Source organism: Hordeum vulgare, chromosome 1H, assembly GCF_904849725.1.
Source record: "Hordeum vulgare subsp. vulgare chromosome 1H, MorexV3_pseudomolecules_assembly, whole genome shotgun sequence".
In the NCBI taxonomy this organism is placed as follows: domain Eukaryota; kingdom Viridiplantae; phylum Streptophyta; class Magnoliopsida; order Poales; family Poaceae; genus Hordeum; species Hordeum vulgare.
In genome coordinates, this window is record NC_058518.1 from 3,323,556 (window position 1) to 3,337,160 (window position 13,605).

General features: G+C 42.1%; 2 protein-coding genes across 3 annotated transcripts; both read right to left on the reverse strand.

Annotated features, from left to right (window-relative positions):
• Positions 1-1,199: 1,199 nt before the first annotated feature.
• LOC123403517 lies at positions 1,200-8,760 on the reverse strand. 2 transcript variants are annotated; one of them, XM_045097452.1, is made up of 3 exons: positions 8,653-8,760; positions 8,383-8,445; positions 1,200-2,695 (listed from the first exon to the last, which is right to left on the reverse strand). In XM_045097452.1, exons 1-3 carry the CDS (start codon positions 8,747-8,749, stop codon positions 1,344-1,346), a joined length of 1,512 nt encoding a protein of 503 aa, XP_044953387.1. In that variant the 5' UTR covers positions 8,750-8,760; the 3' UTR covers positions 1,200-1,343. The 2 variants fall into 2 exon arrangements, 1 of the variants encoding a protein (XP_044953387.1); XR_006611488.1 differs by having other exon boundaries at positions 2,660-2,695; positions 8,383-8,525; positions 8,653-8,746.
• A 2,031-nt stretch (positions 8,761-10,791) lies between these two features.
• Positions 10,792-12,994, reverse strand: LOC123403531. Its single transcript, XM_045097465.1, has one exon. It carries the CDS (start codon positions 12,977-12,979, stop codon positions 11,753-11,755), a length of 1,227 nt encoding a protein of 408 aa, XP_044953400.1. The 5' UTR covers positions 12,980-12,994; the 3' UTR covers positions 10,792-11,752.
• Between the last annotated feature and the right edge of the window lie 611 nt (positions 12,995-13,605).

The window sequence follows — 13,605 nt, forward strand, 5'->3', positions numbered from 1 at the left end:
CATATTTATTTCTTTAATGGCTCGAGTTGTACACTATTCGTCAATATGGATGTTAACTCCAATGGTTTATCGATATAGGTGCGCTATAACATTCCATAGCCTTTGGTCAAGCCGCCACAAAGATATAGCATGCTGTTGCCACAGAGAAAAAAAAACAGGGTTATCCAACAATTGTTCAAATTTTAAAATGTGTGTTGGAGATAACATCACATATGATTTTCATTCGTATAACAACAATCTGATTCTCTCTAATGCCTCCTTAACCACTATTCCCGCAAGAAGAACCCTCCCCCAGAATCTAAATTCTATTCACCGTGTTTGGGTCATCTGTTCAAGATCTGTATTGCTGCAGATTATATAGTTTTTATCGATAAAAAAGTACCCTTTTATGATTTCTTCTATGATTAGGCAATTCTTAGGGGGCTAGTTTTAAATTCTGCTTTTTCCTTATTTGTTTAGTAGTCTTATATTCACTCACGCTTGCTCTAGCATTGTGCCGGCTCAAAAATCAGTTATGTCTCCTTACTACCATTGGGTTTTGAAAATTAGAATATCTCTGATTTTTGGACTCAAATAGACTCAATCAATTGCCTATACGTTACATCTTTCGCAAAAAAAGTACCACAAACTTGCCATGGATTATATTACATCAAGCAAAACGGTAATTATAGTATGATAAACAACTAATACTGACGATAATGTGTTCCACCTAAAGTGAGAGTTTCTGATGGACAGTGGCGGCAAACACAGTAACAAAAAAAGAACAATCAAATTGGACTCTACATGCAATATTTGTGGATGTACGGAGGAAGATGAATTCCATGAAGTAATGGATACGCTAAAAGTAGGATCCTAAGAGATGCAATGAGGAAGCAATGTGAATTTCCACCTGAATCTTGTTTCAGAAACGTTTTCCGAGACTGGCTGCAGATGCTTCTTAGCTCGTTTTCAGAGAAAATGTGGGCGACAGTAGTATTGCTACTCTGAAGGAGTTCCGCTTGCGTCATGTATGTGTATGATGCTCTCGGAATATAATTTTATTGCTCTTCATTTTTAAAAGGAAAAAGACATGGCAAACTGATAATGATGTCCGTGTACCTTGGGATGCTAGCTGAATTTCTTATTGTTCAAAAATCCGAGTGGTAGTGTATAAGAAAACATCATCGGATATTGAAAAGATTCACAATCATGATATCTAAGAGAAACAATGATAAGAAAACATCATCGGATATTGTCATAACTAACAAATCGCACGGCGCGACACTGTCACGTGCTTAAGATCATCAAGTCAGCTGATATGATAGAAAAAAGAGATGAAAGTAGTACAGTACATCAACAGGTAGCTAGTGTTTGGGAAAATGATAGGCGATGGGTGCATAGATGGATTGCAGCAACTGACACAAGGCGAGGAAGGCTGTAACACCGAATACGACTTGTTGCAATGTAGTGCTGCAGTACTTTTGGCGGAACGATCCCTTGAAGTTGCGCGCCTTGCTGTCGCATAATTTTTCCAGGTTGTGCCAGATGGGCTTGAGGTAGTTCTTGTTTTTGTCATGGACGTCCATGGCCACCCCGTTGCAGAGGTTGGCAAAGCCTTGGGCGGCAATCTTGTCGCTGCCCTGCCAGTGTTGGATGATCTTTGCCTCGACCAGCAGCCGGACGTCCTCCACCGTACACGCCACCTGCGACATGAAGATGCAGTAGGCTGTGACGGGCCTCTTGGGCATCTGCTCCTCCAGAGCCATCAGGTTACGAAGGAGCGTCCACGTCCCGCTGCCGACATGCAGGCAGGGGATGTCCAGCGTGCCTCCTTGAAGGCGCACGTCGAGGATGCAAGTCACATTAGCCGCGAAGTCCCGGCACCTGAACTGCACGTTGGCGTGCATGCAGTACTCCGTTGCCCGACGCCACCGACCCGTGTACGGATCTGTTCTGCCCATGTCACGCTGCGGGTCAGCAGATGGTGGTGGGCTGCAGTATGTGCGGACTCGGTGCAGCAGCTGGCATCGACGCTTTGGAGGATCTGCAATTTCACCATTGCCATTGGTTGGAGTTGGATGGAAGTATGTGTGCACTAGGTGTAGCAGGTGGGATGGGTGCTCCGGCAGCCTCGGCTTCTCTGGGCTGATGTACAGCTGAGCATGCAGAAGACTCTGGATATATGTTGCCATGTACGGGAGTAGACCACTGCTTTTGGCGCGACCGTTGATGCCCTCTAGAAGAATGAAAGGCACCTGGTTCTCAACGAGGTAAAGGATGTCGCGAAACACCGTGTTGTGGTTGTTGCAGGTTTGAGGGGCGTCCGGATAGCTCCTCAACCAAGCAATCAGGAAGCACCCATCATGCAGCAGCATCCTCGCGAACTCTTCTGGCATCATGTGGTCGACCCCGTCGCCGTACCATTTCCTTGCTTCGGGCACCAATTCCTCCACTAGACCATTAAGGCCACCTCCGTTGTTGCATTTCTCGGAGCGACACTGCATGAAGCCGACATAGCGCAACTTTTCTTTTTCAATCCATGAAGATGAACAATTGCGATGGTAAGGGCCGATCGGCACGTTCTGCGGCTTGTAGCTGTCTTCGTCGGCGCTACGGAGTTGCTCGCGAACTTTCCCGTTGGACCTGCGCAAGGGCGACTCATCTTCGGCCAGCACCGCTTTCCCTGCCTCCAAGTCGGAGTCAAGATTAAAGGCTCCTGCACCAACATGCCAGAATTATACTAATCATCATCTCAATACTTCTGTTTTTGTTTCTGTACACATGATGAGATAATCAAACTCTCTTTTTGCAATGCAAGTCTATCCGTTTTACAATGCAAATAACCTCTAATTTGTATCTGTCCACAAATGTTGCCAATATATATGGTCACTGACTTGATGTAACACCAAATTCATTTAGTAAGCTAATATAGGTGGCAATGTCTGTCTTATTATGGTCGCTTTGACTATGTACAAATGATTGTGTTTTTAATGGAAAAACCTCTTCTCATATGCAGATTATTTACCATTGTACGCAATAGCATCGTATGCGGTTTACGATGCACCGAACGGAGTACCGATCATTGTTTTAGGCACTGTGTATGCGATCGATTGGAATATGTGGTACCCAAGATGGGTGGTAGCATAATCTCCAGATTGGTGCAACTCCTTCATCAATATAATCATAGTATCGGCCTCATATGGCTTTACTATTGCCAACTTTTCATTTTTATATTCTTTATCAGACGATTTATTTTGTTGGTTGTGTGAATCTTGTCTATGCAAAGGACGTGTATCGTTCAGTATGCTTTATATCCATTCTATAAAAGAGCCCTTGATTGCAAAAAGACAACTAAATGTTTATTGGAAAAAGGTTTGAAACTTTCCCAGTATGATTAGAATGGTAGTATTAATATTTAAAAATGTTTTCAAAATTTATTATTCTCTTCAATTTTTGGAAATTTTGCTCAAAGAATAGGCTAACCATTTATTTTTCTTGGTATTTTTAATATGTTTAGAAAAAAGGATTGATGATTTACCAGAATGATCACCATGGTACTGTTGATATTACAGAATTGCTTGAAAATTTCCGGACACTTTTATTTTAGACAAAACAATGACCAAAAAGGGGGATGAATATGTAGTTTGCGTATAATTTTAAATTGTTTTAGGAAAAATATTGAAACTTTCTCACAATGGTGAGCATGGTAGTGTTTATTTTGTAGAATGTTTTTATATTTTTTCTGGCACTTTATCTTTTTGCTCAATTTTTACTAGGTGTATAGTCATCAATTTTTACTAGGTGTATATTACAGAATTTCTGGCACTTTTACTAGGTGTATATTACAGAATTTTTACTAGCTGTATGTTACAGAATTTTTACTAGGTGACTGGGCGGTTAACTAGTCAAAACCGCCCCAATTCATGAATAACTAGTTTGAGGAGAGGGCATGTTTGAAATTAGAGTGGTTATGACAGTTAATGGTTGTAGTTTAGATGGTTTCAAAGTACAAGGTTGATTCTTATAACACTAGTGATCACTTGTCTCATAAGACAATGAAACAGCTTGCGCTATGTAGGGACTATTTTATCGACTAGAGAAATATATGAAATACATTTTTGTTGAAAATATATGTAATTACCATTGGCTGATGGAGTTAATACATAGATTTTTGACATAAGAAAGGTATTCATTTTGAACAAAAATATATAATTTTGCAAGTAAACCATATGAAGATTCAAAGTCATGGTACAATGTATAATATCTACTTGTATGTGGAATTTAACAAACTATATGGATAGAAGTAGACCTAAATGTGGCAAAAGAATAGAAAATGTATGCTGTGAGGCGCATAGAGCTAGCATAGGTTTTTTTTTTGCCGCATTTTTGACAAATATCATCGTGTTATGAAACTTTGCAACCAATAAAAAAAATTGTCAATGGGTGGCATATGAAAAACTGATTTCTCAAAATTGTTTTCAAATGATTTTTGATTTTATTCTTCACCCGAACTCGCATGAGCTGGGGATCAGAACAGCACTTACGCACATCTACATTCAATCAGGAACCACATGTTAACTTTATCGAGAGGCGTTGCTTCTTGGTGAACATGTTAGTTATATTTTCCCTCTACTTCTCATCAGCATAACCAAACTGATTACAATCCTTAAATCGACTCATGCTTCTTGGTCCGTCCCAAAAATAGATCGTACCTGAGCCCCCGACCACCCCACCACCGCCGGTTACTCGGGCGGTGGCGTGCGCCCCCCCTCCCCTCCCATCCTTCCGGCCCTCTCAGACCCTCACCGCCGGCATATGGGGCAAAGCCCCTCGCGGTGGCTGACAATGGCCCCCTTTTCTCCGATGCCCGGCGATGGCGGATGCGATGCGGCCTATCTAGGAGGCAGCATCAGGCGGGTGCAGTGCTCCACGGCATGATGGGGGCAACGACGCGGTGGCCCTCTGATCGGATGTAGCGTTAATCCCCTCCGTTAGAGGTGGTCAGACTGAGGCTGGGTGGTCGAACCTCGAGATTCATCATCTAGTCTCGGATGCGAGTCGGGAAGACATAGTTGCCGTTGAAAACCAAGCCGACTGTGGTCTATGGCAACGTTCTGCGTCGTTACCTTGATGAAGGCATCGTCGTGTAACTATTGTCGACCCACTCATTCTGCTCTGAGGAAAACCCTAGGATCCGGTCTTCCAGATCGGACCATGGTGGCACTGTGGTATCATTTCTCCGTTGGGAGCGTCGTTTGTGGAGCAGCACTAGAAGACAGAGGCAGTAGGTGGAACGACTTATTCTTGCATTGAGCTTCGGTGGAGATGTCAAGTCATGTCTTGCCGACAGGTGCTACGATGTGTCATACCTGTTCTGCTGGTGCTACACATGAGATATTTTCCAAATTCTTTGCGTTGGGATAGAAGAGCGTAGGATGGTGGCGCCATTGGGCGCTGTGGTGGCGTCGACGGATGACAAACTAGCAAGGACGGTCAGATGTCTCTCATGAGGATGGGTCAACGGTTCGATGATGATGACGGCTTCTAAAACGTGTGCATATGGTCTATGCTTCATGTCTGCTACATCGATTTTTGGTTCCGATACGTTATCTGGATGGCTCGGCCACAACACCGGTTTTAGATCTGAGGAGTGAGAGCACTCTATATTATTGAGTTTGTAGGAGTGAGTGATGACTTCGCGTGGCTCGATGTATATTCTAGTAAGACCTTTGTTTAATAATTAATAAGTGAGTGTATGCATCAATTGATACACAGGTCAGGTGTTTTTAACCTCCTTTTCAAAACAAATGCAACAGTAACCAGCCGCCACACTTGGCCGCTAATTAGCCGCACTAACTTCATGCACCAACCCACTATGTACACTCCCTCCCCTACCCTAAAAAAACTTCATGCACCAAGGTTCAATATATCGGATATCAGGTTCATATCGGTTTGGCTTCGACATATCGAATGTCGGATATCAGGTGATATATCGGACGATATATAGATATATCAAAGGAAACATATCTTGATATTTTTCATTATTCTTACTGAAAACATGTGTTTTAGTTTTAACAAAATGTATGATGTCAATGCTTTTTAGGACAACAATTTTAGATTCCTAGTTTGTGAATTTGCTAATTAAAATACTGTTAAGAAAGATTCACAAAATCATTGATATAAAAAAATACATTTTATATGCATATGTATTAAACATCATGCGTGAGTTTGCTAATAGGATGAAGCTGTAAATTCATAATCTTATTTTCACTACTTTCTAATAGATAATTTTGATCATCTGTGTATTGGTCTATATCAGTGGACATATCGAGCGAAATATCGACCATATTTCGGTCCATATTGAATGATATGTGTGAAAATTATATTTACAAAATTATATGCAACGTTTGAACCGGTAGAGCTACAGAGCTGATATATTGGCCTAAATATCATTCATATCGGCCTAGATTTAAAAGCTTGATCTACACGCACATCCATGTTTAGCACTTGTGCAATCTCTACTCAACGGCCACATGACCCAGCCAAAACAACATGAATGTAGCTAAGAAACTAATGCATGCACTAAACTGACTCACCAATTCTTTCATCTAGCATTAGCACATCCCACGTTTATTTCGTCACTTGCTCGCCCCATCGCAAGGCTCCACGGGAAGCTTGCCTTGCATGCCTGTGATCAAACTCCCCGGCTTCATAAACATCACACGCACACCTTGCCATACTACAACAGGCTACACCTAAACATCCAACTACTTGTTAGCCGTAAACCACGCCAAGCCGTTGGAGCTCAGTGCTGGTCGTTGCGAGCTGTTGGGCAGGCCCGCGTTGCGCGCGGTTGTGTGCATCATGTGCGTGGAGAGCCCGGCCAGGTCGTGTGTGTGTGGTTGGCATGAGTGCGTGCGTGTGTTAGTGGCCAGCTTAGTGGACGTGGGTGCTGTGTCGCCCAGCGATATAAACCAGTCGTGATCAGAGCTTGTAAGACGGGAATTGCCGCAATGTAGACATTGCAAAGATCAACAAGATTCGGGCGTTCGTGCGCCGGCCCGGAATTTCTTGTGTCTTGTGTCTTCTTCTACCTCTAGCCGAGAGTGAGGGAGGGCTGCGGTTCCAACACTACTTACAAACTAAACTTAAAACTCATGCAACTACATATATATGTTGAGATTAGTTCTAGCACGAAGAAGCACACACATGTCCAGCGGGATGTAGGTTGCCCTAAAAGCTATCATGGTCTCTAGTCGCATCGCAGAAGATCCGAGAAACAGAGGAGCACAACAGGGAGGGGGGAGCCGATATGTGTGCGAGAGCATGGACGGCTGGGCTAGCTGATGATTCTTCACCTCCACCACATGGTAGTAAGAACTTACATATGGACCCATATGTTAGTTGATCTCTTATCGGCTGTGTGAAATAGCTGGTTTCAACTTACTATGTGGTAAAGTGAAGAGAAACTAAAATCAAATTATTTGCTTATGTGAGAGATGTACCCTCGTTATTTTTTAGTTTGTGCAATTAATTCCCTCTGCTCTATTTTATTTTGTAGATCTTGAAATTAATTCCCGAAATCTGCATGAAACATCTTTGTTTTGTTAATTGCAATTGCAGGACCACAGGCTTAGGTTTTAAGGTCATAGTTCGTAAGTTATTCAATTTTTTTTTGTAATGGGTGTTCCCAACATTTGCCCCAGCAACCAACTAAAAATGGACACGCCATGCCTTGTTCAAAAGTTGCACGCCGCATTGTTTTTCACTTATTAGATCCTTCATCTACAGGAACTAACAAAAGAAAAGAAAAGGAATCAATTAGATCTGTTGATATTTTCCTGGTAATTAGAAGTTAGCAAAACATCCATAGATCTGGTTCCTTGAGGGCTCCTTCGATTCATAGGATATTGAATCGCTGGAATAGGAAAAATACATAATTGTAGTGGCATGTCCTCTAGTATCTTATGGCATTTGGAAACAACAAGAATTTGGATGGAAGAGTGTTTCGGAACACAACAAAAGCACACAAATGGATTAAAAAAAAGCTTGTGCTGATGGAAAATTTTATTCAAATAGACTGCAAAGCAATCCTATGGAATTTTTCCTAAGGATTTCCATCCTATGCATCAAACAAGCTATGTAGGAAAAAAATATGGATCTAAATCCTGCAAAAATCCTAGCTATAAAACTCTTTTGAGTCAAAGGAGACCTGAATAGAAACAAACTGTCCAGTTTTGAGTTTCTAATATTCTAAAAACATGAAAATTACACGTACAAGACGACAAAGAAGACATGACAATATACTTAGATTGCACATTTCGGGAAGAGTAATTAGAACATTTATTCAGATAGGGGAAAGATAGCTAAATGTAAATGCACATATAATTACTTCTTACATACCGGACGACACTGTGCTCGTGGAGCACTCCAAAGCCAGCAAAGGATGGTAGCTATCCGGACGTCCTTGTGATATGAAGAGGTGTTAGATAGTTTGGCACGCTATACCACCATACAGTTTGCAGTTTAAAACATGTAAATTTCACCTACAAGGCGAGAACGAAGACTTGATAGCATGCTTTGAAACCATGTATTTCGGGAATAGTAAATAACACATTTCTTCAGATGGTAAAAAGCTAGCAAAAGGCATATATATTTACTTCTTATATGTACCTGACGACATTGCTCTCGTGAGGCACTCCAAAGCCAACAAAGGAGGGTAGCTCCCGGGGCGTCCTAGCTTGTGATATGTAGGGATCGATAAGGCCATCTCCCTCGCTCTCGGTGCCTTCTTTGTCACACAGCATTCCTCGGGTGGGCCAAAAGGCGACGATTAATTAACATGCAGCCGCCGTGGCAAAAGACGAGGATTACGACAAGAATAACATGCTACATTCCACTATAAAGCAAGCACGCCTCTGCACAAGCGCACGTTATGTCGTGCTAAAAGCTGATCCACCACAAAGGATAGATTCCTTGCTTCAATCAACCGACCGACCCACGTCGCTAGTGAAGGCCGGTAATCTGAAGGCAAATTACAAGTTCTCTCTTAATGCTGCCGTTGCATCATCGTCTGAGATAAGTTACTCCAGTTGTAAATAGGTATCCATCCTATTCCTGCTCGAGTATCAACTGCGTGATATGTTGCTCTCACCCACATCATCTTTTCTTGCACGAACCTTCTTTCAGCTGTAATATTTATTTGGATCTTTCAATTGTGAAGTGCCATGTTTTCTACTTATACTCTGCAGACACAATGTTGTTGTCTTGTTTTCAATATCAGTATGCTATCTGTCCGAGTTTTGTATACCTCGCGTAGTGCCCAGTATCATGAGCTAATTCTAATATTATTTATAGAACTTTCATATTATCATTAGGATGATGAAGTATGTCAAGTATTTTCCACTACTAATTGCGTCAGCTTCACCTCAGAACATGGAAAGAGGAAGTAGAGTTATCAATAATGATCAGCTATAAGGTACTGCAGATACCGATATTTCTAGAGCATCGGTTCCAATTGTTTGTTATCTCATTGTGTTTATGAGTAGATATAACATCTCCTGTAAAACTTATTCTCACACTTGTTGATATGAACTAATTGGCAATATTTATAGAATTTATGTCTTTATGTTTTGTACTACTCGATACAAGTCAGTTGTCCTCGGTAAACTGTGGTTATTCGAGGCAACAACTACAGTTTACCCTAAGACAACAACAATTACAATTTTGCGTTTATGATATTAGTAAGATTAATTAACATGAAGCCGCCGGGGCAAAAGACGAGGATTACAACAAAATTAACATGCTACATTCTAAAAAGCATGCACGCCTCTGCACAAGCGCACGTTATCTCGTGCCAAAAGCCGATCGAGCACAAAGGGTAGATTCCTTGCTCCAACCGACCAGCAAGCCGCGACGACCAGCGGTCTTCCTCCAAGTCTTGAGCATAATGCCTTGAGCATTAGTTTTCTCTCTAGTAGTACAGTATTATGCACCACAAGCCGTGACGACCAGCGGTCTTCCTCCAAGTCTTCGTCGCCAGCCAGGTTAGAGCTGTTAATTTCAAAAAAAAAAACTTACTCCCTTCATCACGGCTTAGAGGACGTGTTAAAAATTGTCTCGAACCTAGGTGGTTATTGATTGGCTGTGAACCAAACCTTCCGCTATAAATCCCATATATATGTGGTCTTGCTCACTGTTAGATAATGATGTTGATAATACACCTAATTAATAGAAAATTATTGTTGAACAATTGTTCTACGGTTTGTGCTTCAAAATAAGAATGGCAACAAAGCCATCTAACCATTTCGAGAAGTCGCATCAGCCCCTGCCTAATCTATATATATCTTTTTCTATACTAACTATAGACTCTCTAGAAATCCACACATTAATCCTAGAAATAAAAAATATTAGAAACCTTTGATTTCGTGCATCCAAGTTATAACGGATCAGATCTAATATTTAATTGATTCAACAATAAAAATAGAAATCATACATTTGCGGACCGGAAGTAGGATAAAGGAAGATATAAGGAGTTGACTAATTGATTTTTTGTATCCGACTTTTGACAATAAAATCTGATAATAGAGACGTCTTCTATTACGTTTATAATTCTTTCATGGCGTATACATGAAGTGACGAGGAGATAAAATAATATTTAAAATATATTAGATAACCCACACATGTAAAAAATATATTATATTTAGTAAGTACAATATGCTCACTAGGTTTAAATGCCTCACATTCAACTGAGGTCTTCAATTTGGAATTGGCGATCAGATTTTGACCGGATTAACAATTTCTCTCATTCAACGCTTTTGGTTAACTATACCCCCTTGTTTAGGAGGCTTTCTATTCGGTTGAGGTCTTCATTTTTACATTTGGTTCTTCGTTTTAATCGGGTAAGTGATTTTCCAGGTAAATCGGGAGCAATCGACTTATGAAAACATATAAGTCTTGTGCACCCTTACACGGCCTAGGAAAAAGAAATGTCAACATGTCATATTTTAGCAAGACAAGAGTACATGCAGACACTGAAACAGAATCCTCACATAATTACGGGCTGATTAACACATAACACATAACCATACCGCGAAAGACCCATCAAAACACCGCATTATAATTAAATTTTCAAACACACTCCATCATCATCCTCAATAGCCAAAGTAAGTACTCGCAGCGATGTCCCAGAGGATGGGTATGGTTGGAGCCAGGACTTTGGAAACATTTGCATGCGGTTGGATGATATGCGCGATGGAGACCGGTATTCGACCTGTGTCTCGGAGAGAGGAAGAGATAAGGATCTGTACCATTCCACACGGTGCATGACTAATCGGGAAGACGACTACACAACAAACGAACTGCTCAGATGGCCTGCTAAAACGGGAACCGACGTAAAAATGGTGACCTGTCGATCCAAGCAAAAGACAATAAGAACAACAATCACACCTATAGGGCGCATGATTAGAATGCATTCAACATCACAACCCATGTACATACGAAAGCCATACAAAAAATCGCACGTCGACAATGACCCGAATCACACGCGGCATTTTTATAGCAGCTGTAATTTCATTTTAAAAAACACCAGGAAAAATAATCTCTTACAGGCCTAGTATTTCTTGTTGGATGTTGATTGATGTTACCTCTGGACGGTTCATGGCTTCGGTAATTCAAAGCGGGGTTCTTGTTGAATTTTTTTCTAAAAAAATAGGAATACATAAAATAAATCCGGTACTGCATCCTCTAACAAGGTGTTGAAACTAAACTGGCACTAATGTTTTGGGTTTTGCCTAGAGCCGATAACTACATAACAAGTTTGCGTCACTACACAGGCAAGGAGGACGAGAACCACTAGGAATGCCAAGGTGATCGCCAAGCGCTGTGACCGTTGGCCCCAAAAGTTGTGAGGACGGCTCTTGTGGCGCTTCTCCAGGTCATGCCAAATGGGCTTGAGATAGTTCCTGTCGATGTTATGGACGTCCATGACCACCCCATTGCAGAGGTCGGCAAATCCTTGGGCGGCAATGTCGTCGCTGCCCTCGAAGTGTTGGAGGATCTTTGCATCAACCAGGAGCCGGACGTCCTCCACCGTACACGCAACCTGCGACATGAAGATGCAGTAGGCCGTGACAGGCCTCTTGGGCATCTGCTCCTCCAGCGCCATCAGGTTACGTAGGAGTGTCAATGTGTCTCTACAGACTTGCAGGCGAGGGATCCACAGCGTGCCTCCTTCAAGGCGCACGTCAAGGATCGAAGTCACTTCGTCCGCGAAGTCCCGTGGCATGAACTTCAGGTTTGCACACAAGCGGTAGTCCGTCGCCCGGCGCCACCGACCTGTGTGCCTCGGCGGTTCCGGATCAGTAGACGGCAGCAAATTGGCTTGACGCAAGTATGCATGCACTAGGTGCAGGAGGTGGCATGGCTGCTCCATCAACTTCTGCTTCCCTGCGCTGATGTACAGCTGAGCCTGCAGCAGACTCTGGATATATGTTGCCATGTAGCGGAGTAGACAACGGGAACCTCCTGTGGCGCGGGCGTGAATCCTCTCAAGAACGAAGAAAGGCATCTGGTTCTCGATGAGGTAAAGGATGTCACGAAACACCGTGTTGTGGTCGTGGCAGGATGTTTGAGGGGCGTCTGGATAGTTCCCCAACCAACCCAACAGGTAGCACCCATCATGCAGCAGCATCCTCGCCAACTCCTCCGGCGTCATGTGGGCGACCCCGTCGCCGTACCATTCCCTTGCTTCTGGCTCCAATTCCTCCACTAGACCATTAAGGCCACCTCCCTTGTATCTCTCGGAGAGACTCTGCATGAAGCCGACATACCGCAGCTTTTCTTTTACAATCCACGGAGACGGATGAGTGCGATGGTAAGGGCCGATCGGCACGCTGTGCGGCGTGTAGCTGTCTTCATCGGCGCTACGGAGTTGCTGACGGACCTTGGGAGCATTGTGGATGGAAACAATGGTGTTCGTCCCAATTTGTTTGGCCAGCATTTTTTTCCCTGCCTCCAAGTCTGAGTCAAGATTCCAGACTCTTGTATCTGCATGACATAATTAATTATCACAAAGAATACAATATATGCTAGGAAAATGCAATGTATATATATTAATGTTGTTTACTCGTTTAAGGTTTTGATGGTGTAGAAGTTCCCAAAATTCATGATAAAAATGGCGTAACACTTTGACTATAATCTAAGTGATTGCAAATATATTATTTTATGTGCCCTCAAGAAAAAAATATAGTTGATGAACTGTTCAAAAAAAGTGACAGCTATTTTAGATCCCTGCAAAATATAGTTGATGACCTGTTCAAAATATAGTTGAAAAAATAATGGAGTGATTTGAAATATTGAGTTCGTGTGCTCTCAGAAAAAGTGACAGCCATTTTAGATCCCTGCGAAATATATATGAACTCAACTATTTGTTGTTTTGTCGAGTGTGCAGAAAGCCTTATTTTTACAATCACTCTGTAATCTTATATCATCATTGGCGTGATGTTCTCGTATTGGTTTCATTTTTCTTAGAACTTTGGACCGTTAAAACATTGAAAAGGTGATATGGTAACTATTGGTAGCTATATATCCTGCCTCTATCAAAAAATTCTTCCATGATATGGTAGC

Coding starts and splice junctions, on each gene's coding strand:
- LOC123403517 (XM_045097452.1), bottom strand. CDS start 8,749: ATGGCCTTATCGATCCCTACATATCACAAGCTAGGACGCCCCGGGAGC. Junction 8,446..8,652: donor CACGAGAGCAATGTCGTCAG/GTACATATAAGA, acceptor TCATATCACAAG/GACGTCCGGATAGCTACCAT. Junction 2,696..8,382: donor CACGAGCACAGTGTCGTCCG/GTATGTAAGAAG, acceptor ATGTTGGTGCAG/GAGCCTTTAATCTTGACTCC.
- LOC123403531 (XM_045097465.1), bottom strand. CDS start 12,979: ATGCTGGCCAAACAAATTGGGACGAACACCATTGTTTCCATCCACAAT.